The 26,099-nt window shown below is 41.6% G+C and overlaps 1 protein-coding gene across 5 annotated transcripts in view; it reads right to left on the minus strand.

Annotated features, from left to right (window-relative positions):
- PDE1C (phosphodiesterase 1C) overlaps positions 1 to 26,099 on the minus strand; it is a gene marked incomplete at both ends in the record, with an annotated part of 554,085 nt that overhangs the window by 240,102 nt on the left and 287,884 nt on the right. Inside the window, one exon of one of the 5 annotated variants that reach the window (XM_082846115.1) lies at positions 16,327 to 16,353. The exons of the other annotated variants lie outside the window; for them this stretch is intronic. Coding sequence (XP_082702241.1) covers positions 16,327 to 16,353 — 27 coding nt within the window. The remainder of the gene's footprint in view (positions 1 to 16,326; positions 16,354 to 26,099) is intronic. 5 annotated transcript variants of the gene reach the window in all.

The raw sequence follows: 26,099 nt of genomic DNA on the forward strand, positions 1-26,099 counted from the left end.
AGAGAAACAAGAATTCAGTTGACAATTGTAACACTACAAGTACGGATGAGGTACCAGGGAGGTACAGAGGAGAAACAGAACTCAGAGGGAACTCTATAGCTTAGATGCTTGTATTAGAAAAGATGAAAGTTTAAAATCAATGCTCTAAGTTTCATCTTAAGAACTTAGAAAATTAAATGCAAAGTAAACAGAAGAAATAATCAAAATAAGAACATAAGGCAATGAAATATAAAACAGATAATCAATAGAAAAAGTTAGGTTTTTAAAAACATTAACAAAAGTAATAAACAAGCCGCGAGACTGATCAAGAAATAATGAGAAAAAAGCACAAATTACCAATACCAGGAATGAAATCCACTGCGGATTTTGCAAACATTAAAAAGATGGTAAGTAACACTATACCAGTGAATATCACGACACAGATGAAATGAACAAATTTCTTGACAAATACAACTCATCAAGAATGACATAGAAGAAATAGAAAATCCAAATAGCCCTATTCTTATTAAGGCAGTGGTTACCCAAGCGTGGTTTCCAGAATGGCACCATCAGGTACACCTGGGAACTTTTTGAAAGGTAAATCCTCAGGCCCCACTCCAGACCTACGGAATCAGAATCTGGGGGTCTCAGCAAGCTGTGTTTTAACAGGCTCTCCTGGTGATCCTGATACCATTTGAGAATTGCTTGAATACCATCTTCCCACAAGAAATGCAGGCCCAGATGGTTTTGGCTAATAAATTTTACCAGACACAGAAAAAAGAAAAATACCAGCCTTACAAAAACTCTTTGAGAAAATAGAGGAGAGAACACTTCTCATCATTACTTTTAAGTTCTACTCCCTTATGGAAGATGTAGGAGATTTTTTAAATCCGCCCTTTGATTCTTGTTTTGAAGTGACTCTTAGTTTCTTTGGGATGAGCCATTCTGAGAGACAATAGGTCCACAGTGCCCAGGTGGCCACACCGCGTGCCTTCAAGTAGAGAAGTCTTTATGAACTGTCTTCTTTCCTTTTCTTGCAGCCCTGAGAGGAGTGATTATCTACTTCTCTGTGCAGCAGCTAAGGCTCGAGGCTCACCCACAAGGATACCCACAGCACCGTGACCCTGCCTTAAGCTGTCATACCAAACCTCATCAAGCCAGAGCAGACACTGGAGCTCAGATGACAAAACTGATTAAAATCGACTATCTGCTCATGTTATTCCCTCTAAATAAATACCCATACGACCTTTCCACATCTGCCTATTTTCGCTTATTCATCCTGGAGTCTCAGCTCAGGCATCACCTCCAGCAAAAGCCTTAACTGAACCCAAACTAAGCAGGGTTTGGGTTCAGTAAAGGGTAGGGTAGAAAGGGTAGAAACCACATCTTACTCTTTTTATTTATTTTTGAATGTCTCACAGTACCTGACCATCACATACCTGACACTCAGTAAACATGAAGTGAAATAAAGAGTCCGCAAGTGGAGTCAGGCCAAAGTCTACATCCATAAATAAAATATGCTTAACTTGATTTTACTCAATACTTGTGGTAGAACTCATTTTTAAAACTAAACACCTCTCATGTACTCTTCATTCAACCTCTCGATAACACTGCCGATGCAAACCACGTGGACTGGCTTTCATTTTGCATACTTGACCTCCCTTTCTAAAAACTCTGGTGGGTGTGTTAGGTGTCTGCCCATTGACCTGTGCATTACAGGACCTCTTTGAGAATGAATACAGGGACCAAGAGAGCAGCAGTGAACAGAAGACACCTAGAATCCCTGGCTAAAATGGCTGGATTCCTTCTTTTAGGTTCTTTCTACAGACCTGTACTTTATCTTCACGCTTTGTGGATCAGCCGGAAGCAAAAGGCGGCAACTTCTCCCCTCCCTGCCCATAATTTGCTGGCGCCATTCCAACTACTCCTCTGCCACATGCGATCATGAAGAATTCATCTCCTGTGCAAGTAGAATAAGTCCTTGAGGGAGGTCAAGTTTTGCAGAGAACATGCAAGGTCTCATTCTTAATTATGATGAAGAATGGCATTCTGTAGCCGTTAATTTTTATTGGAAGGCAGGGCATTATATTAACAGCTAATGTTTATTAGGCACTTACTATATACCTAGAACTGGGTCACATACGATACATACGTTGTCTCATTTAATCCTTATCAACAACCTTATGAGTTAGGTACTATCAGTAGCCCATACCCTGAGAATATTTATGTTTAACCAGCTGAAAAATCACAAAGTTAAGGAGGGGTGAAAATGAGATTTAAATTTAGGCCTCTCAGACCCCCAAATCTATGCTCTGAGTGCCAATGCTGTATTGTCTTGCTTAGAGACTTTTGGTGTAATTATGCCCCTACAAGGTCCCATGCAAACCAATGGCAGAAGTAAGTCACTGATATCAAGGAGGAAGAACCTTCCACCCCACCAATTTAAAGATCAAAAGTACCCTTTAAACATGATTCATTTTCCACATAAGAGACTAATTTAAGGAAATTTTCTTTCTATTCAAAATAATCGTGCTAAATGAAAAGCAATTTAGCTTTACAATGGCTTCATCAGAACCTCATCTGTCAAATCCCTAAATCATGCTGTCGGAACACATTTCTCAATGCAGAGAAATCAGCAGGGGAAAGGAGCAAATGTAAAGCAAACAGGCAAAAGTATGAAGTTAGTGTGATCTAACGAGCATAAGCTACAGTCTTAATGAATAGCTGTGCTCGTGGGCCACCACCAACACCATCACCACCACCATCGTCATCACCGTCACCACCAGCATCACCATCATTGGTATCGTTATTATAAAGTAACTTCATTCCCAAGGGGGAGCACTATGACCTCTAACGAACGAGGCTTCTGTTTACCCATCAAACAGGCACTGTTTGCATTACCAAAAGGGTTAATTTTCGATCTTTCTTAATAATGGGTCATGAGTGAGCAGTGGTAGCTAGCAAATATATTACTCTTACTAACAACATAGTACACTAGAATTAGTAAAATTATCACAAAATCATGACAACGGTATTTGGAATTATGGACTTGGCGTACCAGCAGAGGTGATCACACACCTCACGGTCCACGTTGCACACACCACATTCTTTTCTTAAGCTATTTAATTGTTGTGCTAACTCTCAGAAACTCTTGATTATGATGTAAATGATAAAACGTACCTTAAAGATTAAGAAGCTGATTATTAAAAAGTCAACCATTTGTATTTATATCAGAGGGCAACAAAACAACAAGGGCAACCCTATCCCCTAGCGGCTAAGCGCTGCAATTCACAAACTCACAGCAGAGAGGAGCTTGCCCTGTGACTCCAGATAGAGCCAAGCTTTCAGAGGTGTTGCACTGGCTCTGGACTTGTATGAATATCAATTTTTGTTGTCTTGTGTACTAAGTAGGAATCCATCCCAATTTATATTGAGGTTCACTTTGTAGTTACCAGCTTTCACTCAGATTACTATGATAATTAACTTTCTCTAGCCCCGCATGTAAGAGATGGGACTTGATTTCTCAGTAAATTTGTTCCGTTTTATTGCCTATGTAACAATATGCAATAATATCAAATTATTTCTTTTAAGATCTGCGACTTTAGGTCTAACAGACTATAACAGCATGTAGAACTTATGACTTCTGATTTGTTTCAGCACAGAGTATACATAAGCCAAACAATATTATCCCTTCAAGACAACTTCAAAATGTCTTTTAATGCATGATTTAAAGTACTTCAAAATTTTTTCCTTATAAAATTTAAATGCATCTAAACACCTGTAAAGTTGTATATGTCAGCTCCATAAACTATGAAACAGAATTCATAAATCTGCTACATAAACAATGAATCATAGGTCAAAACAGTAATGTTAATAATAATGGCAAAAATACTCTTTACACTTACTAAAAGCCAGCAAGTGCACTTGAATGTGTTTAATCTTTATCTCATTTAACCCTTACAACAACCCTGTGAGGTAAGTACTATTATTATTCCCTCTGTACAGATGAAGGAAGTAAGGCTTAGAGCAAGGCTTCTCAACCTTGGCACTGTGGACATTTTGGACCAGATAATTCTTTGTTATGGTGGGGATGTTCTGTGTATTGTAGGATGTTTAGCGGCATCCTTGGCCTCTATCTACCAGATGCCAGTAGTATATCCCACTCCCAGATGTGACAACCAAAAATATCTTCGACGCTGCCAAATGTCCCCTGGGGGAAAAATCGCCTCCACTTGAGAAACCACTGGCTTAGAGAAATTAAGGAATTTACTAAAGGTCATATACTTAAAATAGTAGAGCAGGGATTAGAAGCCAGGCATGCTGAGTCTAGAAGGCATGCCATCAACCAATATAACATAGTGCTATTCACTCTGTGATAGTTTAAAGGACATATATTTTCCCTCAAAAAAGCAAACTAAATATGAAGATGAACTATGAGTGTCTTCCTGTGGAAAGATTTTCCTTCCAGTTGGAAGGGCCCCAACTGGGCCCTTCCAAGTTTTTTTTCCTAATTAAGGCCCATGTCCCAGTGGCTGCTGACCTTGCATAGGATTCCCCTACCCCACCTACTCCAACCTTCTTTCCAAAAGATGGTCACCAATCACTTGGTTAAGGCTGATTCCATTCTTCAGTAAGAAAGACACAATCCCTGCCCCTAAAAAGCAGGGCCATCTGCTTCCTACCAGTTCCCTTACTTTACCGTGCTCTGTCTCATAGTGCAAGCCATTTGCACAGTGGCCACTGAATGCTGGTTTCTCTCTGAGGGATCCCCCGAGCCTTCAGTGACTAAGCACTTTCCAAGTACCAAAGCCTTCCTCTGTGCTTCACATATACTATATCATTCTGGGCTCCCAAGAACCCTAGGAAGTATCATTATTTTCACCTGACCTACAGGAAACAAAGGTTCTGGTAAGTACTCATATTTCAATCTAGAAATGGATGACTCCAAACTCCTGCTCTTGACCCAACTTTCTGCCCTCCTTTCATGGATGAGCAAAGACTTCAGACATGCCTCTTCCAAAGCACATTCTCGGCTCAGTCTACTCCCTCCAGCTTGCTCAGGAATTTTCATGCAGGTTCCCTCTCCTCAAAGTTATGGGAATAAACAATACAGTGCAGAAAGTCACTCTACTTGTGCAGAGACAAAGGGAAAAATTCAAGCAGTGATCTCATGAGTTTTGAAAAGGCATTATCATATTAAATCAGAGGGTAGAAAAATACAGGACAAATTTTCCTTTATCTGATTCTATTTTGCTGTTTACTTTTTACGCATAAAGAGTTATGTATTCATGTATGACTGATTACATTGCTCCAAAGCACTTTAAGCAGTTATGTACTAAAATAGACGATTTTGAAAAAAAACCTGGTGGTAGAGGTGAAGGATTTTTCCCCTTTCAATCACATTATTTAAATATCACTGTTGCTTGTTGGGTTTTTTTTTAAGTCTTCATTGAATTTTCCTGAGAACTTCAACTTGTGGGTTGAGGCCAAATATGAAAAATTTCAGATGTAAAATGTCTTGATGAGAAAATAAAAATTGGCAGAGTAGGGAAATGAACTCCAAAAGGCATATTTCTCTGACCCTTTGATTTTATTCAGCTTTAAGCTGCTTCATTTGGGGGCGGGGAGGTTCCACAGCTGTAACAAATTATAAAACCACCGGAATGGAAAAAAAACAAGACATTTTTAGCATCTCAAATACCTGCCTTTAAACCCTAGCCCAACCATTTCTCTGCTTTGTGACATCAGTCAAGTTACTTATTTTCCCTGGGTTCTTCATCTGTAAAAGGATCACTGTGAAGATTAAATAAGACAATGCATGTGAAGCCCTGCCACGTGGTAAACACACAAGAAATTTAATCAATAAAATGCCTTTTAGACATATCTATGTTTTTGCCAAAGTTTATGTTTTGGCATTTGTCCTTTTAATGTCCTTCTCATGATTAGTTCACACTATTTAGGTGAAATTAGAAGTATCTAAATCATGGGTAATCTGGCTGGTGGCCAAAGGACCATCACTATGAGGCCAGACCAGGTTACCTGCCCAATGATCTCCATGCTAATCAGCAATGTTGCTCCTCCCCAGTGATTCAGTTATAAGTCACAGAGTGCTTGTCATCACTGGAAAGGTTGTTTGGTGGTCTCCGTTTTCCTGTAGAAAACCTTAGTAATTAGAATCAGAGAGTATCATTCTCGAGCCAAAAGGAACCACAGAAATTCTTGTGTTCAACCTCATCCCTTTATACATGAGGACACTGAGATCAGAGAGGAGTAAACTGAAAAGCTAAACTAGCGACAGAATACAAGTCTGATTCTTAATCTTTCATCTATACCAGTGGTTTTCAACCAGAGATGACTTTGCCCCCCAAGAGACATTTCTGGTTGTCACAACTAGGTATAGGGGATTTGCTATTGGAATCTAGTGAGTAGAGGCCAGGGATGTTACAAAACATCGTACAATGCACAGGACAGTCCCTACAATGAAAACACCAATAGTACCAAGGTTAAGAAACTCTGATCTACACTAGTGGACCCAGTGTCTCCCGATACTCCAAAAGCTGCCTCTTAAGCTGCTGTTGGGATTGGACTTGGTCCCAATTTGGAAGCTCTCACCAATGATTGAATCAATCAAGTTAATTCTGCCTCTTTAGTATTGAAGGCTACTGGGATTAGGAGGGATTTATAGACTTGCCTATTTCGGCAACTGAAAGTCTGGGCTTAACTTCTGAAGCACAGTGACATGCCCAGCATGAATGCTGCTGAAGTCTTAAAGAAGCACTTAGGTCTTATGAGGCACTCTAAGAAAATGATTCTCTAAACACCACAGAACAGTCAAATGATGCACACCACACAGTTATCAAATATTCAGAATAATGCACCACAAACAAATACATTGACACTGCACTAAACATCTCCAGGACTAATGGTTCGGATGGAGGAAAGGTAGAGACTGAAGTACTGATGTAGAGCAAAAACACTCTGAGTTTCCACCCAAAGCTAGAGGCCCATATTGAAAGAACTTAAACAGAAAAGCAGAGTCAATGATCCAAGCAACTGCATATGGTTTGATTCCTGTCCATGCATGCCATCTGGCTTGCTGACCTCATAGGTCCCCACCCTGGCCAGTGTGAGGGCCAAATAGAGCCTGAGCGTGGGAGTATGTGGTGATCTACAAGTATGAATCATTTATCAATCTGAGCTTATTTACCCGCAGTTCCACCTGGTAATTCTGGCTCTACTTCTGACCCATGGTCGAAATACATGAAGGATCCCAATCTGATACACTCATAAATTCAGTCCACACTAATAAATACTAATCAGGTCCAAGGCATCATGCTTTGGGGGAGCATAGTGCCTACTCAAAAAAAAATCACAACGATGCCAAGAAGAATGACATGCACCCAACTAATTCTTGTACATAGTTCACAGGCCAACAGCCGCGGCTTCAGAGCCGGGAAAGGGTGGAGAGCATAGCAAGCGGCGGCGCCCCTAGCCCCCGACCCGCGATGCTCCGCGGAGGCGCCGGAACCTCGCCGCACCCTTCCCCAACACAAGCGACCTCTGAGCCCGCCTGTCCCGCGGACCCGGGCACAGCTCCGGCCACCGGGACCCAGGACGGAGGCGCGGAGCGCGGGGCTCGGCCGGCGGCGGGCGCTGGGGCTGGCGGGGATTCCGGCTCCAGCCCTGAGGCCGCGCGGACCCGCCACACCCACCTCCGTCCCCGCCGCCAGGAAAGCCATATGTTTGTTTTTTACGTCCCTGAGTCTGTTTATGTTTTCTCAATGATTTCAGTGGTGTGTATTTTTTGGTTCCACCTATAAGTGATAGCATATAATACTTGTCTTTCTGACTGACTTACTTTACTTAGTATGATTACCTATGTTTATGTTTTACCTATGTTTATCTATATTCCTGTAAATGACATGATTTCATTCTTTCACACAGCGGAGTCATATACCACTATGTACATATATCACTTGGTTTTTATCTGTTCATCTGTCCATGGACATTTTGTATCTCTCCACATCTTGGGTATTGTACATGGTGCTGCCGGGCACACTTGGGTGCATGGGACTTTTCTTTGGAATTCTGTTTTTCTAAACATATACTCTTAGGGGAGGGGATATGGGGTTATATGTATACATACAGCTGATTCACTTTGTTATATAGCAGAAACTAACACAACATTGTAAAGCAATTATACTCCAGTAAAGATGTTGGAAAAAAAAAAAACAAAACTACAATGAGGTATCACCTCACACCAGTCAGAATGGCCACCATCAAAAAATCTACAAACAACAAATGCTGGAGAGGGTGTGGAGAAAAGGGAACCCTCTTGCACTGTTGCTGGGAATGTATATTGATACAGCCACTATGGAGAACAGTATGGAGGTTCCTTAAAAAACTAAAAATAGAACTACCATATGACCCAGCAATCCCACTCCTGGGCATATACCCAGAGAAAACCATAATTCAAAAAGAATCATGTACCAAAATGTTCATTGCAGCTGTATTTACAATAGCCAGGACATGGAAGCAACCTAAGTGTCCATCAACAGATGAATGGTTAAAGAAGATGTGGCACATATATACAATGGAATATTACTCAGCCATAAAAAGAAACGAAACTGAGTTATTTGTAGTGAGGTGGATGGACCTAGAGTCTGTCATACAGAGTGAAGTAAGTCAGAAAGAGAAAAACAAATACCATATGCTAACACATATATATGGAATCTAAGAAAGAAAAAAAAAAGGTCATGAAGAACCTAGGGGCAAGATGGGAATAAAGACACAGACCTACTAGAGAATGGACTTGAGGATATGGGGAGGGGGAAGGGTAAGCTGTGACAAAGTGAGAGAGTGGCATGGACATATATACACTGCCATACGTAAAATAGATAGCTAGTGGGAAGCAGCCACATAGCACAGGGAGATCAGCTTGGTGCTCTGTGACCACCTAGAGGGGTGGGATAGGGAGGGTGGGAGGGAGTGAGATGCAAGAGGGAAGAGATATGGGAACATATGTATATGTATAACTGATTCACCTTGTTATAAAGCAGAAACTAACACACCATTGTAAAGCAATTATACTCCAATAAAGATGTTAAAAAACAACAACAACAAAAAGACACATGCACCCCAATGTTCACTGCAGCACTATTTATAATAGCCAGGACATGGAAGCAACCTAAATGCCCATTGACAGATGAATGGATAAAGAAGATGTGGTACATATATACAACGGAATATTACTCAGCCATAAAAAGGAACAAAATTGGGTCATTTATAGAGACGTGGATGGACCTAGAGACTGTCATACAGAGTGAAATAAGTCAGAAAGAGAAAAACAAATATTGTATATTAACACATATATGTGGAATCTAGAAAAATGGTACAGATGAACCAGTTTGCAAGGCAGAAATAGAGACACAGATGTAGAGAACAAACGTATGGACAGGGCTTCCCTGGTGGCGCAGTGGTTGAGAGTCCGCCTACCGATGCGGGGGACACGGGTTCGTGCCCCGGTCCGGGAAGATCCCACGTGCCTCGGAGCTGCTGGGCCCGTGGGCCATGGCCGCTGGGCCTGGGCGTCCGGAGCCTGTGCTCCACAACGGGAGGGGCCGCTGCGGTGGGAGGCCCGCGTACCGCACAAAAACAAACAAACAAACAAACAAAAAACGTATGGACACCAAGGGGGGAAAGCGGGGAGTGGGTGGTGGTGGTGGGATGAATTGGGAGATTGGGACTGACATATATAACTAATATGTATAAAATAGATAACTAATAAGAACCTGCTATATTAAAAATAAAATAAAATTCAAAAAAAAAAAGACAGGCTCTTCAATAAGTGGTGCTGGGAAAACCCGACAGCTACATGTAAAAGAATGAAATTAGAACACTTCCTAACACCATACACAAAAATAAACTCAAAATGGATTAAAGACTAAATGTAAGGAAAGATTGTTAATGAAGAAGGGATGATAGAAAACACAAGGCAAATATGACCGTCAGCAAGGAGTTGAGCTTGACTGGAACTCAGGGTGAATGAAAGAGCATAACAGAGACAAACAGGAAAATTGAGATGGAGGTAGATGAAGAAACTCTTAAAATCCCAGACAAGAAGATAGTCTTTACTAGCTGAAAGGAAGCCAGCGGAGGTTTGTTGCTGTTGAGTTACTGTTGCTTTTTTCTAAACAGATGTGACACCATCAGAGACACTGTGGAAAAAGGAATCAGACATGGGTAAGCAGAACGGAGATGAAGAAACCAGAAGACCAAGAGTGGTTAGGAGGCTACTCAAGACCTTAAGAGATGGATAATGAGACTGGACCGAGATGATGAGAATGAAAATAGTGCGGAGGAAAAGCCCACCGCCTGTTAGAGACCCATGTATCACAGGTGAAAGGCGAGAACAAAAGGGAAAAGTTGAAGAAACACACACAACAGAAGCTCATATAAAAGGACTCAAAAGTGTTGATCCTGGGTGAGTGGGAGAATCTTAGTAATCATCAGACCTGAAGATGGAAGAGAAAAGAAGATTGAATTGTGCCTAGACAATCCGCCTGATTCAGAAAATGACAGCTCGATGCCAAGGTCATTCCTGTTACTAGTGTCTACGTATACTACCCAGACTCAGTGCCGGAGCTACTCACTCTACCTCTGAGGGAGAGAGCACCCTCTCGCCATACCTCGTTCCCAACTCCTGCTACACAGACTCTGAGTCTAGATCCCTGCACCTGTGCTGCCCAGACTCCTGCTGATCTATTAAGAAGGCGAATGAGTGAGTGAGGGATGATGAGTGGCAGTTGCCTGATACTTTGAAATCTGACCAAACTATCTATGTGGACCCTCCATCACCCTCCTTTCTCCCCTGGCTGTTTCACCTGAAATCACAGTACTTGTAGGCTATTTCCCATGTTAACTCCCTTGGGCATTAGCCTTTGTGGCTAATTCTCAGTGTCCATCTGTGATTTGTGCCCTAACCAGACCACTTTGCTCCTTTCTCTAGCATTCTGTCTGCCACCATTCATTGTAAAGTCACCCTGGCTCAGCTGGCAAACTTGGAATGTAAACTGGACGTATTCTCATAGCTGATGCACACATTCCTACTACTTTGAGAATTTTACATATAGGAAATTTTTTTTTTTCTTTTTTGCGTTATGCGGGCCTCTCACTGTTGTGGCCTCTCCTGTTGGGGAGCACAGGCTCCGGACGCGCAGCCTCAGTGGCCATGGCTCATGGGCCCAGCCGCTCCGCAGCACGTGGGATCCTCCCAGACCAGGGCACAAACCTGCATCCCCTGCATCGGCAGGCAGACTCTCAACCACTGCGCCACCAGGGAAGCCCTGGAAAATATTTTTTAAAGGACTTTATTTCTTAGAAGATCCTCTTGTCCCTGATTTCACCACTAATACTTGGGCTCTAAATGTCAATACTACTGAGTAAGTAGTAGTGTGTAAGATTGGTTATCCATAAGCATGCACAAATATGTGCGTTGATATACCCTATCACCCCTTCAACTTCCCCCACAAGTTATCTGACTGTCTTTCTTTACCACAAAGGTAGGGGACAACATCCACTGAGTCTATGTCAGTGACGCCAAAAGAGCTTCAGAATTCACCAATGAGTCTTAATATGTCCGGAATGAAACGGGACACAGTTCAGCAAAAGATGCACCTGCTAACACAAGAATACGAGTGCTTGGAAGACAGCTTTGCCAAAGGGTGATATCCACTCACCTTCCTACCCATCCCCGCCCACACAAGACAATCTATTACTAACAGCAAAGGTGGAGGTTCTGCTGATGACTCATTAAGTATGCTGATTCATGAAGGACGACATGGGCAGACCTGACTAAAGAAATCATTTGCTGGATTTAATCAATTATTGGGCTTATCAAGTGTGATTACTGAGCCACATAAAAATCCAAGTAAAAGAAGGCATTAGACACTTGAGGGAAAAATATAACTCCTTGTTATGCCTTGCAACAGATAGAGGCCATTCTGTTATCTACATGTGCAAGACGCACTTTGTCAATTACTTCCACACATTTGTATCCTGGGCTGTCTTCCTCCTAATGTCCAGAATATTTTTGAGCCATTTGCCCCTTTGAGAAAAAGCCTAAAGAATCAGCAAAACATACATGTTTAAAATAACTGAAAACATGAAGAAAAGAAATTCTCAACTATCCCATTAGACTTTAATACGCCCATACGTTCAAGCACCATGAATAATAAAAAACACTGTCAGCTCTCTTTTGTGATCTAGTGAAAGAAGAGCAGGCGATAATGTAAGAATCCTCCCCAAAGATCTAATTGTTCCCAGTGACATTCAGTATTTACACCTATTATAGTACTTACCAAATTTTATTATAATTTTTTCACAGTCACACCTACAAGCCTGTGTACCCCCTCACAGAGGCTATTTTTTATGTATCTTTTTATTTCCGGTATTTATTTCAGTGTATGGCAACAGTAAGTATTCAGTAAACTTTTGTTAAAATCGGAGATTTTTGTAAAGTGCTATGCGTGTGACTATCAATCTAATATGATTATCAACAAAAAGAGAGACAACTTTGGCTAAAGTTAACTGTTCACAGAAATGTCTAGATTTAAAAAATGAGTAAATCAGATAGAGTCAGGACCAGAACTTCTACTTAAATGATCTTAACAAAGCTAGGGTCAGTAACAAACAAATCAACAAAAACCTTCATGCCACTGAGAGTTTTGCTATCTGGTGGCCTTAAAACTCCAACCCCTGGCCATCCTGACCAAAGTATTTCCACTGCCCACACATATGAAAACAGAATAATTGTCTGTGGAGGTCCCTCAGGTTTGTGGATATGTCTTTATTGGTACATCTGCCTCTAATTGTGCTGACCATTCACAGATTCCCTAGCACATTGAAACAGAGAGTGAGTGTGTGTGCATGTGTGTGTGTTGGAAGATCTTCTAATATAGACTCAGCTTATAACATCATCCCTCATAGAAATTCTTTTCTTCAGGGGCAGCCCAGAAATATCAGATTATTTATAGATATTTGTGATTATTTTGTACATGGTCTGGCATGCTTTCTCAAAGATACAAACTTCTCAGAGCCAGACCTGATAACTTGAAGCTGCAGCTGTACTGAAAACAACCTGATGAGAATTTTATGGGGAAGCAGGTTTCCGGTGTAATCCCCTCTAGCTTTCAAATTACCATTTCACCACTTCAGCAAATCTCTTGAAATGATTGGCCTTCGTGGACAAGCCCCGTTCAGAAAGCAAAAGGATGGTTCCCCTTAATTGTGTTTATTTAAAGCCCAATCTAATAAAGTTGTGCAGGGAGAAGCTTACCTCCTACCTACAGGTGCCCTTGCTAACCCAGTAAAGAGTACTTATAACATTACTCTTTCTGTTGAAATTCTGGTCGTGAAAGAGATGAGTACATTTCCCTTAACACTAAAAGTGAGACTCAGTAGAATCACTATCATCAAAATATTCTTGTGGATGGGAATAAAGACACAGACCTACTAGAGAATGGACTTGAGGACACAGGGAGGGGGAAGGGTAAGCTGGGACAAAGTGAGAGAGTGGCATGGACATATATACACTACCAAATGTAAAACAGATAGCTAGTGGGAAGCAGCCGCATAGCACAGGGAGATCAGCTCTGTGCTTTGTGACCACCTAGAGGGGTGGGATAGGGAGAGTGGGAGGGAGGAAGACGCAAGAGGGAAGAGATATGGGGATATATGTATATGTATAACTGATTCGCTTTGTTACACAGCAGAAACTAACACACCATTGTAAAGCAATTATACTCTAATAAAGATGTTAAAAAAATATTCTTGTGGGTTACTAAAATCTGCCTAGTACTTTATGAAATATTTAAAGAAATATATCTACCTCAGTTGAGTTGTAGTGGGATAATGATGACTTTGAAAGCTAGTCAATTTTTTTTTTCTTTAACATGGCTTTAGAAGGTATATAAATACATGAGTAAAACGAAATGAAACTTAGCAAGAAAAGTTTAAACAAAGGTAGATTAATTTTGTATCCTGGGCTGTTTTTCCCCTTATGTCCAAAGCAAACCTACAAGACCTAAAGCTTTTTAATGTAGCATTTGTGTCATTTAGTTTTCCTACATGAAGCCACCAGCTTTACCTGACTAATTATTGACTGAATCCAAATAACCGCACTTAGAATTCAACTAACCAGTTGAGTCCACACTAGTACACCTGTCCTTAACATGAAAAAGGAACCACAGCTATTCCCAGTCCAAATGAATCATCCAATAGACAAGCATATATTCAAACAGACCAGCATCTGACGGGGTATCAAGATGTATTTAAAAGTGTCTACCATTCATCAAATGAGGTATCCACACACTCCAAATTTACAGATCCCTGGAAAAGGTCTCAAGCAAGATCATTCTGATAAAGGTTGAAGGTTTGATACATGAAAATGGCCTCAAATTCTTTAATACCCTTCCATCAAGAAATGTAATCTATATCTCCTTCTCTTGACTCTGGGTGGATTCTGCAATAGCTTGACCAATAAGATACAGAAGAAGTAACATTAAGCCAGTTTCAGGGAGACTAGCACCGTCCACTCCTTTTCTCTTGGAACACGTGGCCTAGGAAGCCAGCTAAGAGTGCAACACCCCTGAGACCACCATGCAGTAGAAGCCCAAACTCCTGGAGACATTCTGGAGGATGAAAGCCATGTGGAGAGAGAGAAAGAAAGAAGGAGCACCGAAGCCCCCCACACGCGAGTGAAGAATCGATCTTGGAAGTGGATCCTCCATCCACATCAGCCCCAGCTGACACCAGGTGGGTCAGATCCAAACCACTCAGACAAGTCCTTCCTGAATTCCTGACCTATAAAATCATGAGCAAAGTAAAACCCTTGTTCTAAGCCATAAGTGTGGGAATGGTTTGTTACTCAATGATAAATTAGTAGACATGGAATATTTCACATGAGAATATGCATGTGATTAAAAGCAGAAGAGCTCACACCAAGCCTCTATTAATTTGCACTTTTAAGACTTCAATAAAGCCGATACAAACCAGTTTTTTTTTACATCGACATAAAAATGCAACAGCTTTCACATCAGATATGCAAAAATATGCTTTCCCAAAAAATTGACACAGTAATTTGAAACCTGACAGGTTTGAGCAGTTCTCTTGAGAAACTCCCTCTTACCTGTCTATTTATCTCCCCTTAAAATAAGATTGAGGCAACTTTGAAACATGTCATACCCCAAGTTAACTACACGTGAAAATGATAAATTACCTTTTACTACTAAAGACTACTATGCCCTCTAATCTGAGTGATTAATTTACGCCCTGCTCAGTGGTTCACATGCAATTACTACCATGAGCCTGATGAACCTGAACAAGACAGAATTATGCAGCCGTCTGTATAAGCTCACTATATTTAGAAAAGTATAGCAACGTCTAGGAAGCTTTTAAAGTTTTAGTTCATTTTCTCTCAATGATTTGTGCACCTCCACACTGCACATCAAACAATGACACCACTACTTTGGATTACTGACTTTATTTGGAAACCATAGGACATAGGAGCCTCTACGATGAGATGAGACCCACTAGGAGAGGTCAGATTAAAGTCGTCACTGAAAGTACCATTGTTGAAACCTACTGGAAGATTTTAATTGCAACAGCAATTTTTGATCTCATATAATCTGTTTAAAGCCATAATACCAAAGTCAATCCATGAAAAGCAGACACTAGGCTTTTAGACTGAGCCGTAGTCTTCTGCTGCTTGGCGAACAGAAGGTCTAAGCAACTCTATTTCTTTGAAATGTGCTTTCCAAACTCTTCTCAATAAAACAGAGTAATGGAGGGTGAAGACAGATGATATTCTACTTTAAATTACCCATTCCATGGTGAAATCAAAAGACTTCCCTTAAAGGAATTTGTATCTATGTTTTGAGCTCAATAGCATTTTGTCAGCAAATCAGGCAAAGGAGAATCCAAACACTAAATGTGCATTTGCAAACCTTTTCTGCTCCACCTATAATCCTTTACACATGCCCTCAGCCCAGCCCCACTCTGGTCAAAGGTTTTAATAAAATCACTAGATAACTTAGCAGTAACAAGCTTTTTAAGCCACCGGATCCACTCTCATGTGAAGGTGTACACTTACTGTGCCACACTAAATGCGTGCAATCAATTTTTAATTACAGAAACAGTAGTGACTCGAAGATAAAGCAGGCAACTCGCTGAGAAGGAACTGAGAGACTGTTTATTACAATGAACGTCCACCATGAGCCAGACTTGCGAAGAGCTGTGACACAAAGGAGTCAACCAACCAGTTCCCCTTTCTCAGAGGGACGCTCTTACCTCTGGGACGTTTTCTTATATTTCCTCCTGTGGGAAAAGAAGCATAAACACACATCAGAAAAGAGTCTGCGGCAGGTGGTAGGTTAGAAAAGATAGCTTCAGCGGGGATGGACGCAGAGGTGAACACTTTGTAGAAAGTTCTCTCTGTGAGGCTTGTGGGTCTCAAAACCCACTTAAAAGTTTTGGATTATTGTGTTACATTGCAGTTGGATGCAGAGAATCATAGTCTTATCAGCTACACATAGCATCCCAAGAGCTCAATGGCTCTGCCCCCGATATTCTGCTCTTTCCCCTCCGAGAGCACTGTAGCATCTTGGTTGAGATCAGACCTTAATGACAGCAAGATCCAGGTTCAAATATCAGCCCTTCATTCACCAGGTTCATGGAGTTGTTGAGGAGTAAGTGGGCAGAGGCTGTGAAGCGTGTCTTGTATCTGGCACATATTAAATGGTCCACAACTCTTAGCTATTTGTACTGTCATTACTGTTACTATTATCCCCATCAGCTAGCACCGAAGTCCCTTTAAAGACCTGCCTTTTAAAATGTAAATGTGTAATCATGCAACTAAACCATAAGACCAGACATAAGGTCTTCAGAGAAGGAAGATGTGAGAAAAGGGACAATGAGAAAGTCTAGAAGCAAAATAGTGAGAGCAGAATCAGGAACTTGCTACTGGCTAAGCTGTGGGCTCAGGCCCCTGGAAGAACACGTCCCCAGGAAGCACAAGTAGCTGGAGTTCTACTCCACCTCTGCTATTCAGAGTCCTCACTTAGCCTTGGGCAAATCTACTGGGTGCAGGGCTTCTTAATCTATCAAATGGAGGTCACATCGGCCCTGGTAATCTCACCTGGGTCACAGTGGCCTTCGAGGAGGAAACGGCCATAAAGTTTATTTTCCAGTGTATCCCAACGTTTTTCACATTTGTGTCAGCTTTTGTAGGCTCTGAAGACCCTCAAAAGAGTTTTAAAAGACTCTTCAATGGAGGGGATTAAAGGAAAGGAAGTGCTGGGAGAGGAAAACGCATCTCCCGGTAGCATCTCCGGGAAGGGCAATGCAGCTGTCCTTGGTTCCACACCGACGTTCCCATTACAGTCACTGCACCAGGAAGCCAAGCTACTGATTTGCTAATAGAGCTACATGTCACACATGCTTTACAGAAAGGCACAGATGTTTCAAATTCAGAATCCCTATGACCTGTGACATCTCTGTTTAAATGAAAACATACATGGCAGTGTGACATGTTAAGTGAAGTAAGGAGCATGCGGCACTGAACCCGCAATGTGATCGCGACCTGAGAGGTACTGATACCTATTTATCTATAAGGAAAAACACCAGGGTGATAATCATGAGCCCAGGGTAGTAGGTTAATGAATCATGACTTTTATTTGCACTTGTATGAATTTTCTATATTTTCTATTTTAAATGAGCCTTATGATTATAATTAGAATAATTATAAAAATTTATAAAATATTCATATACAGTCACATATACAGATATACACATCTATAGGAAGAATATACAGAGATATTTACATGTTTGAATTATATCATATATGTAGGGAGGAAGGTCAACTAACAGATGGGTTAGGGCTTGGGCTTGAGAGCAAACTACCTGTGTTCCGATCTTGGCTGTGGCACTCAGCTCTACAGTGTTGGACCAGAGATTCAACCCCTCTGAGCCTCACTTTCTTTATCTGTAAAGTGGGAATAATCAGAGCACCTCTTTCAAGACCTTGTGGTGAGAAATAAATGAGGTAACCCACCTGAATGTCAGCTCCCCAAAGGCAGATTCTTTGTATGCTGCCCCACTGTATCCCACTGCTTAAAACAGTGTTTTGCACGCCCTCCAAAAGCTGTGATGGGTGTGCACTGACCATCCTGGACCACCCCCCCACCCCAGCAGTGACAGCTCACACGCTCTAGGCAGTAGCAAAGGCAGAGGTTTCATCCACAGGCACAGACCACAGTGAGCTGTGGGTGTGACCCATGCCCTTGGCCCTCGTTAGAACTGCTGTCTAATGAACCGGGCTCGGGAGTCTCTGGCAAGACTGGAAAATAACCCAGTGAGAGTGTGCAAGGGCCAAAGGTAAGGGGGCAGTTGGGGCAGATGGATGCCCCTGGTTCCCACCCAGAAACTCAACTAGTTCTGTCAACAGAGTGTATCTTCAGAGGCCAGAAGAAGACAACCTTTGCTATTGGCTTCCACAGAATTCTGCCAACATTTGCCAAGGATCATAAAAAGGCACTGCTGGGGGCTTCCCTGGTGGCGCAGTGGTTGAGAGTCCGCCTGCCGATGTAGGGGATGCGGGTTCGTGCCCTGGTCTGGGAAGATCCCACATGCCGCGGAGCAGCTGGGCCCGTGAGCCATGGCCGCTGAGCCTGCGCGTCCGGAGCCTGTGCTCTGCAACAGGAGAGGCCACAACAGTGAGAGGCCCGCGTACCGCAAAAAAAAAAAAAAAAAAAAAAGGCACTGCTGGGAATGCTGAGTGCATCAAAATGAACAAAAATAAGAATAGCTTCCAATTTCAGCACCTACTAGTAACAATCACTTAACATACATCACTAATACTCATAATAACTCTACTAAGATCTACTCTCTGAAAGAATCTGAATCCTAAAAAAGGAAATTAATACATGTTACCAAAAGTGTTATAGTATAACAACCAAGACAAGGGGTGGCTCAGGAAGCTTTGTATCTTTGATTGATGGGCAGGAGTTCAACAAGGAGGAATACGTAAGTACGTGGGCAAGCAGGTAAGAAGGGCATGCCTAATGACCTCAAACCAGCCCAGTTCAGCCCAGACAGATTCAGAGGCAGAGAGCAGGTTCTAAGGCTAAAAAGTACTGAGCTAATCAAGAAATGTAATAAAATGTATACTTTTTTTTAAAAGATGACACCTGAGAGAAGGGGTCACCTGTTGCATTGCCTTGTGGAAAGACAATAGGGTTCTGGAATGTGATAAACCTGGTTCAAAATCCAACTTCTCCCTCTCTAGCTGTGAGACTCAGACAAGCTCTACACTAAAGCAAGCTTTAGCTTCCACATCTATAAAATGGGAGGAATGATCTCAGAGAACACAATGCACTGAATTTGCCAGGTACCATGCATGCCATGTAAGGGGAATTCTAAAAGGTTTAGGACCCTTTTGCCTTGTTTTGAGTTTCTTGAGCTCAGGGGTCCTGTCATATGGGTCTCTGTATCTATCCCAATGGCATGCACATCGACGGGCACATGGTTCGTACACAACAAATGTCTGTTGTCAAAGTAAATACATCATTTGTAGCTGCCACCCACACATATCAAAACATGGGTTGTGCATTTGGTAGACCCAAAAAAGAGAGACCAAAAAATCTTATTTTCAGCCCAACTCACCTTCCCAACATTCACTCCCCACCTTCACAGATGCATTCCTGACTTCACAGATTCTGAAGTTGTCCCTTCCCATCTTGTCCCATTTAGACAGACAGCCCCCATGTCCAAAGACACCCAACCCAAAGTGTCATCTTACACTGGAGCTGGAAGGTCAGCACTTAAAGCACAAGAGAAAATACAGATCCATAGAAATTACTCTACTCAAGATCCTACTCACAGATCATCTTGACTGGGCAAGATGGTGAGGCTTGAGTCCTACTTATCCTTCAGCTTTCAGCTGAGTCATCACTTTCTCCCGAAAACCTTCTAGGGCCTCCCAAACTGGATCATCCCTTTTGTGTGTTCCATGGTGGCCAGAGCTCATCTGTTATGCTGATGGCAAGATCGATAGCTTGTCCACTATCTGCTAGTATTTCTCCCTTGCCTAACATGGTGCTTGACAAATGACAGCTGTTCAATATACTGCTGTTGCGTGAATGAGTGAATTTATCAAGACACTGATCAAAATGCTTTCTTTCTACTCATTTTTTTTCTGTTTAGTGATGAGTTACTACAAGCAGTGAGGCCATCTACCACAGTCATGGTTTTCTACACACAGAAGAAATGCAATGAGAGAAGGCTGGCGGGGGGAAGCTGGAGAGGAGGCTCACAATTGTTGAGCATCTCCTCTGTTCCATGTCTGTTACATAAATTAACTCACTTTGACCTCCTACAGACCCTAGGAGGTTTACCTCACTTTATACTTGATGGCAATGAGGCTCAGAGAGGTTAAGTAACTTTTCTAAGGATACAGAACCTTGAACTGGTTGAGACAGAAAGCAAACTCTGAAGCCCTCAAAGAAAATTGAGGAAATTAGTCAAAGAAGTCAAAGGATGCCTGGAGGAAATTTAGACACTCGACAAAAACAAACAAAACCAACCACAGAACATACTGGGCTCTTTCCGTCCAAACGCAGGAAATGAGCTAGAAAAGAACCTAGTTTATTCTTGGCCTTCTGTTTTTAAGAACTTCAACAGAATTTGCCCCTGATTCATAACCTTAAAGACAAAGGGAATGTTTTTAAATCTTCTGTTTTGGTTTCTCAAACTTACTTTAAATTTATAATTTTTTGAAACTTATAACAATACATCACAAGTCTCAAGATTCATGTAGCTAGACTGAGCTAATTCAGACCACAGAGAATGACCAGGAGCTGCTGTGCTCTGGTATCTCGGCAGTGTGGGAGATGGAGAGAGCACACCTGCACACTGAGGCAGAAGGCAGGCCATCTTCACAAGGCCAGGCTGAGGAAACCGCATGGATGAAAGCCTAGAGCACTTTGCAAACTCTGTTCCCCGGAATGCCCTCTACCCTTCACACACACACACACACACACACACACACACACACACACACACACACACACGGCATTGTTTGTCTATTCATTTGTTTTTTAAAGAGAGGCATTACAGTATAGTGTTTAGGATCACTTACCTAAGCTAAATCCCTTCTTCAACTTACTGTGTCCAATAAGCTATGTGACCTTTGGCAACTTACATCACTTTCCCAGCCACCAGTTTCCTTATCTGTAAAATTTGGTTAACAGTAATACGCACTTCACAGGTTGATGTGAGAGTTGGACGTAATAATGAATGTAAAGTTTTAGCACAGTGTTGGGCATCCAGTAAACGTTCAAGAACGAGTCAGCTACTGTATTTATAACAATAGTACTGCCTAAGTAATAATGGTATTATAATTCCATAGGTTTCCAAATTTTGTTTGAAAAAAAAGGCTTTCATTGATTAAAAAAGTTTTAAAAAGAAGTTTAAGATTGTTTTCTAAAGTAGAAAAATTGAATACTCTCAGTTCTCCTCATCTTAGAACACTTGAGCCACAAAGAAAGCAGGTGCTAATCTCGGTCCTACTAAGCAGAGGAGGAACTGAAACTCTGCCCAGCTCTCCTCGCTCCCCACACGCCCCAGGGAGCCTGCAGGCTGTATACACTCTGACACCCACCCAGCAGTGATCCCTGTTAGCCTAGCAGACCCACATACTTTTCTCTAATGTCAAAGCTGGGTCGTTGCTCAGAAAGCAGGAAAAAAAGAAAGTAAAAATAGATATTTAGGAACTGGACACCATGATAATCCTTAGAAATATCTCAAATTATCTTTAAGAAAAAGCCTTTTTATCGATAATTCCCTAAAAACTGAAGCCCAGTGAGTTGCTTACACAGAATCCCTAAGCATCCTCTAGAAGTTATAACTCAGCACAGAGATATCATGCTATAACTAGAATTATTGCTTGACCACATCCACTTACCTGTTAGGCACATTAAAAGACTCCTGGTCTTCACTGAAAATCCATGTCTGTTTAACTCTGGAATGTGTCTATGAAATCGTGGATTGCCCAAGAAGTATCAAATAGTGTGTACGTGTTATGTGTGCATGCATGTGTACAGAACAGGGGAAGTGATAAGCTGGAAAAATCTCCCCTGGAAGGCTTCAGTCCATTTATGTCCAGCTGATCACATTCTGACAAGTGGCTACTGAGACGGGAGTATCATCAAAGAGCAAGGAGCACTGACCCCCAATATCTAAAAAGGTTCCCCAAAGCTGTCCATGGCTGTGTCATCTACACCTTGAACTTCAAGACCCTGCACTTCATTTTACCTCTCTTGGCCCCAGTTTGGGAGAGAAGGGAGGAAACTAAGCAAGCATAAGGAGTGATTCTGGCCACAGTACACCTAGACCTAAGGGCAGAGTGGAGACAGCAAGGAAATAGCAAAAAAGAAACAACAGTGTGGCAGATGCAGGATGCTTTTAAAGAGCTTTGTTTGCTTTTTGATGGCTAGCAGTTTGCAAAGTACTGGGCATACCCACAATCACATGTAAGTTTCACAGACTCCAAAGTCAAACAGATGACTTGGGAATCATTCCTGATAGCCTGGGTGAGTGAGAGTCAATTAAGCTTTGAGGCTAAATCATGAAGCACCTGGCAGTCTTTCACTTTTTTAAAGTGAGTATCTTTGAGTAAGAGCCATATGGTTGCTGCAATAATGAGGTTTATAAATAGGCTTAATATTCAAACAAGCGGGCTTAGAAAAACCAAAACTTGTGCTTAGTCTCTAAGTTGACAGCAAGATACCTCCCAGTTGAGCACAAGAAGATTTTCTGGTCTGGGAAGTTGAATATGCAACAGCTCCACACACACAGTGAGAAGTCCAGTTCTGTCTGCAATGTTCTCCAGGGTTTCTGGGCAATAATGACTCACTCTGCTCCAGATCCCATCAGATCCCGTCTCCATCCTTCCTTACTGAGGTCACTGTTGCTGCCGAGGCACAGATAGCTTTGGAAATGTTGGTTCTCAGGCTTCAGTTCCCTCAAGGGAGAGGAGATTGGGGGACAGGCTCAGAAAAAAAAAAGTGCACAGCAAAACTCAGGGAGTTAAGTACATGTTCTCACGAGTTCAGGTCACATGCGGCTCACTCGTGGGAAAGTGGACTGAGATAAAATGCCACAAATATCTGTGAAATGATCGAGGATCTGAATGATCCTCTGGTTTTGTTTTTTACTGGCATATGGGGTGCCGACTGAACAAAACTGGATATCGCTAGAAACTTCCACTGAATCTGTCTTAAATCATTTGTATGGACTACTTTAGATGCTGCTGAGAATGGAAGGCCCTTGTACATTTCTTCTCATTTCTCCCAGTGATTTCATTTCCATGATACCCATGTTAAAATCTAGATTTGCAAAGCTATATATACTGATTGCTTTATGGCCTTTCCCATATTTTTAACAAGTAAATGCCAATGAGAAAATATATATAAATTGCGGTTTCCTGGCACCTTCCAGCAGACAATTTGGGGAAGGGGTGGGGAGAAGAAAGATATTAGAGAAAATGAGAAACTTCTCTTACTAGCTCAAATATTTCTTAACTGATGAGCTACAGAATGAAAATCCATATGGGCAACAATTCTATTTTCCTGGTTGGCCAAAGATCCAAGACAGGACAAAAAATACAAAATAATGAAATAATATAAACTCACTTTTACTTGGAATAACCCAATAATTAGGAAGGAGTTGTTTTTGCTTAAATTTTCTAGAGAATTTTTCTGCCAGGTTGTCTATTGGGGAAAATTGTCCTACAGATTCCCACCCTTTCATTTAGGGCTCTTAGAAAAGGAAGATCATGTTTGGGGACAGCAACTCCCAAAGTACAAAATTCCAATATGTTTAACCCAAAGTGATGAGATCAAATTCAAATGAAGGAAGCCTTCGAGAGTGTGGTTTGGGGTTGAGCATTGGTAAATCAGAAAAATGAGAGAATGCTAATCCGAAACACAGCTGTAAATAAGATGATCAATGTTTAACTCACTTCTGGAAGCAAATGTGTTTCTATCTAATGCCGGCTGGGCAGTGGAAACAGGAGAAATCCTTGAGGAGAAGGTTTAGTTCAAACTAAACAACCCCACAGGAAGCCCCACCTGGACCGGCACCAACTCACAGTCAATCCACCCCACGCTGGGTGCGCCCACATTCCCACAGGGCTGCGTCTTCATTGCTCCCCTTCCCCAGACCCCTCTTCTAGCTGCAGACAGCTGGCCAGTCACAAAAATCCAAATCTCCTGTTCATGCTTGTCTCTCTCCTGGGCCTGGGTTAAAAATTCCAGCACTCAGATTACTGTCTAACAGGCCCCAAAATAGGACCCCTCCCCCAAAAAACTGAAATCTTCCTCTGAAAAGCATTATTTTTGAGCAAACCAAGGACCATTTCCCTCTAGCTTAAAATCTACTGCTTAAAGCTGGGCAGTGAGCTAATCAGTGGCACCAATGAAAATATACTGGAAAGGTCGTTAAAGAAAACAAAGTAAATGTCATGCTTGTAGAAGTCTAAGTAGTACCTTTCTTGCATAAATGATCTATCCCTCCATTCACATATTTACAACCACTTGCAGTGTTCTAAGTACAATAAAACTGTGTGGGTGGGAATGGAAGAGATCTTTGTGACCTCCTTCCTGGGAGCCTATCTCCGGTTTCGATAAACATCAATGAGAAAGGCTGAAAACAAAAATATTTCTTAATATCTGTGACAACACTGCCAGAGTGGAGATAAATCCAAAGGACTGAGACAAAACCTCACTCTTCACAGATATATCCCTGTAATTAGGGGAGGGGCAGGTTTTTTAATTGAATTATCCAGAGAGATGCTTGAATTCTCTACTCTGTTTTCCCCATGTAGATTTAGCCAGAACAAAAACTGTATCTTCTGCCAAGTTTAACTTCAGTGACCAGTCTAATGTTTTTAAGGCTTTCCTATCTCCCCAAGTAGTAACTCCTTCCTTCTCTCCTCCACCTTTCCTCCCAACTTGTTATCAAAACCTACTCCCGGCAGAAAGCAGCTATTGGCCATTTACAATTCCAGGTGAATGTAAGTCAATACAAGAGCTCCTTGAAAGCAGATGTCCTTCCTATTTCCTCTCAAATCTTCTCTCACAATAGAATCATCTATAGAAGGCTCTTCTCCGGACATAGGCTCAGTACGTTTCAACAATTTAAATATGGCAAAAGTAAGGCCGATCCCCAAAATACAGAAAAAAAGACCAACCCACTCAGCTAGCAGATGCACTCCTAGGGACCATTTTGAGCGCCACTGTCAACTGAATCAGTTGAGCATTTGAACCAGATTCTCCTCAGCTACAGTTATCCTCACTGAAAGTATCCAAGACTCCCACAAATGGGTGCTTTGAACAATTCTTTCATTTGTTTAACCATGACTAATTTCAGTTAGTAGTTTTATAGACAGAATGGCAGTTCTAAACATTTTTGAAGCTTGATTTACAGTAATTCATCCTTATATTTCACAAATGAGCTATGCAGGACCCTGTTCATGAAAGTGTTTATAGTTTCTCATAGTTAGGAGACAGGGTTCCAAGTAACAACCTGGAGTAGTACACTAAATATAAAATACTTTGGGGGGGTTAATTTAAAGATATTGTAAGACCCCTTAGAGTCATCCTCAGACAAGACTCAGAGACGTAGAGAAAAAAAAAGGGGTGGGATATTAATCTGAATTAGAACTACTCCTAAAAACACACCTGGAAGTAGCTTTCAAAGACTAATCTTTCACTACCAGATTTACTCCGTGTCTCTAGAGTGTAGGAAAAGTCTTGCTTATTTAAGAATTTTGGTTGTTTAGAATCTGGATAAACAGAATTTAATGGTCTTTGGATGTCTAATAGTGACTTTCAGTCAAAACACATCCTCACATTGCTTCTCACTCTTCTACTGCCCTTAAGGGAAAGGAAAGCTATATTTTGGCAGAATATTGAATATTGGGTCCCTGCAATAGGTCTTTGGAAGGGAGTGGAAAAGAAGGGAGGAAGGTCCATTTTTGGAAGGCCTTAAAGAGCTTCCGGGGA

Source organism: Leucopleurus acutus (assembly GCF_964270905.1).
Source record: "Leucopleurus acutus genome assembly, chromosome: 9".
Classification (NCBI taxonomy): Eukaryota; Metazoa; Chordata; class Mammalia; order Artiodactyla; family Delphinidae; genus Leucopleurus; species Leucopleurus acutus.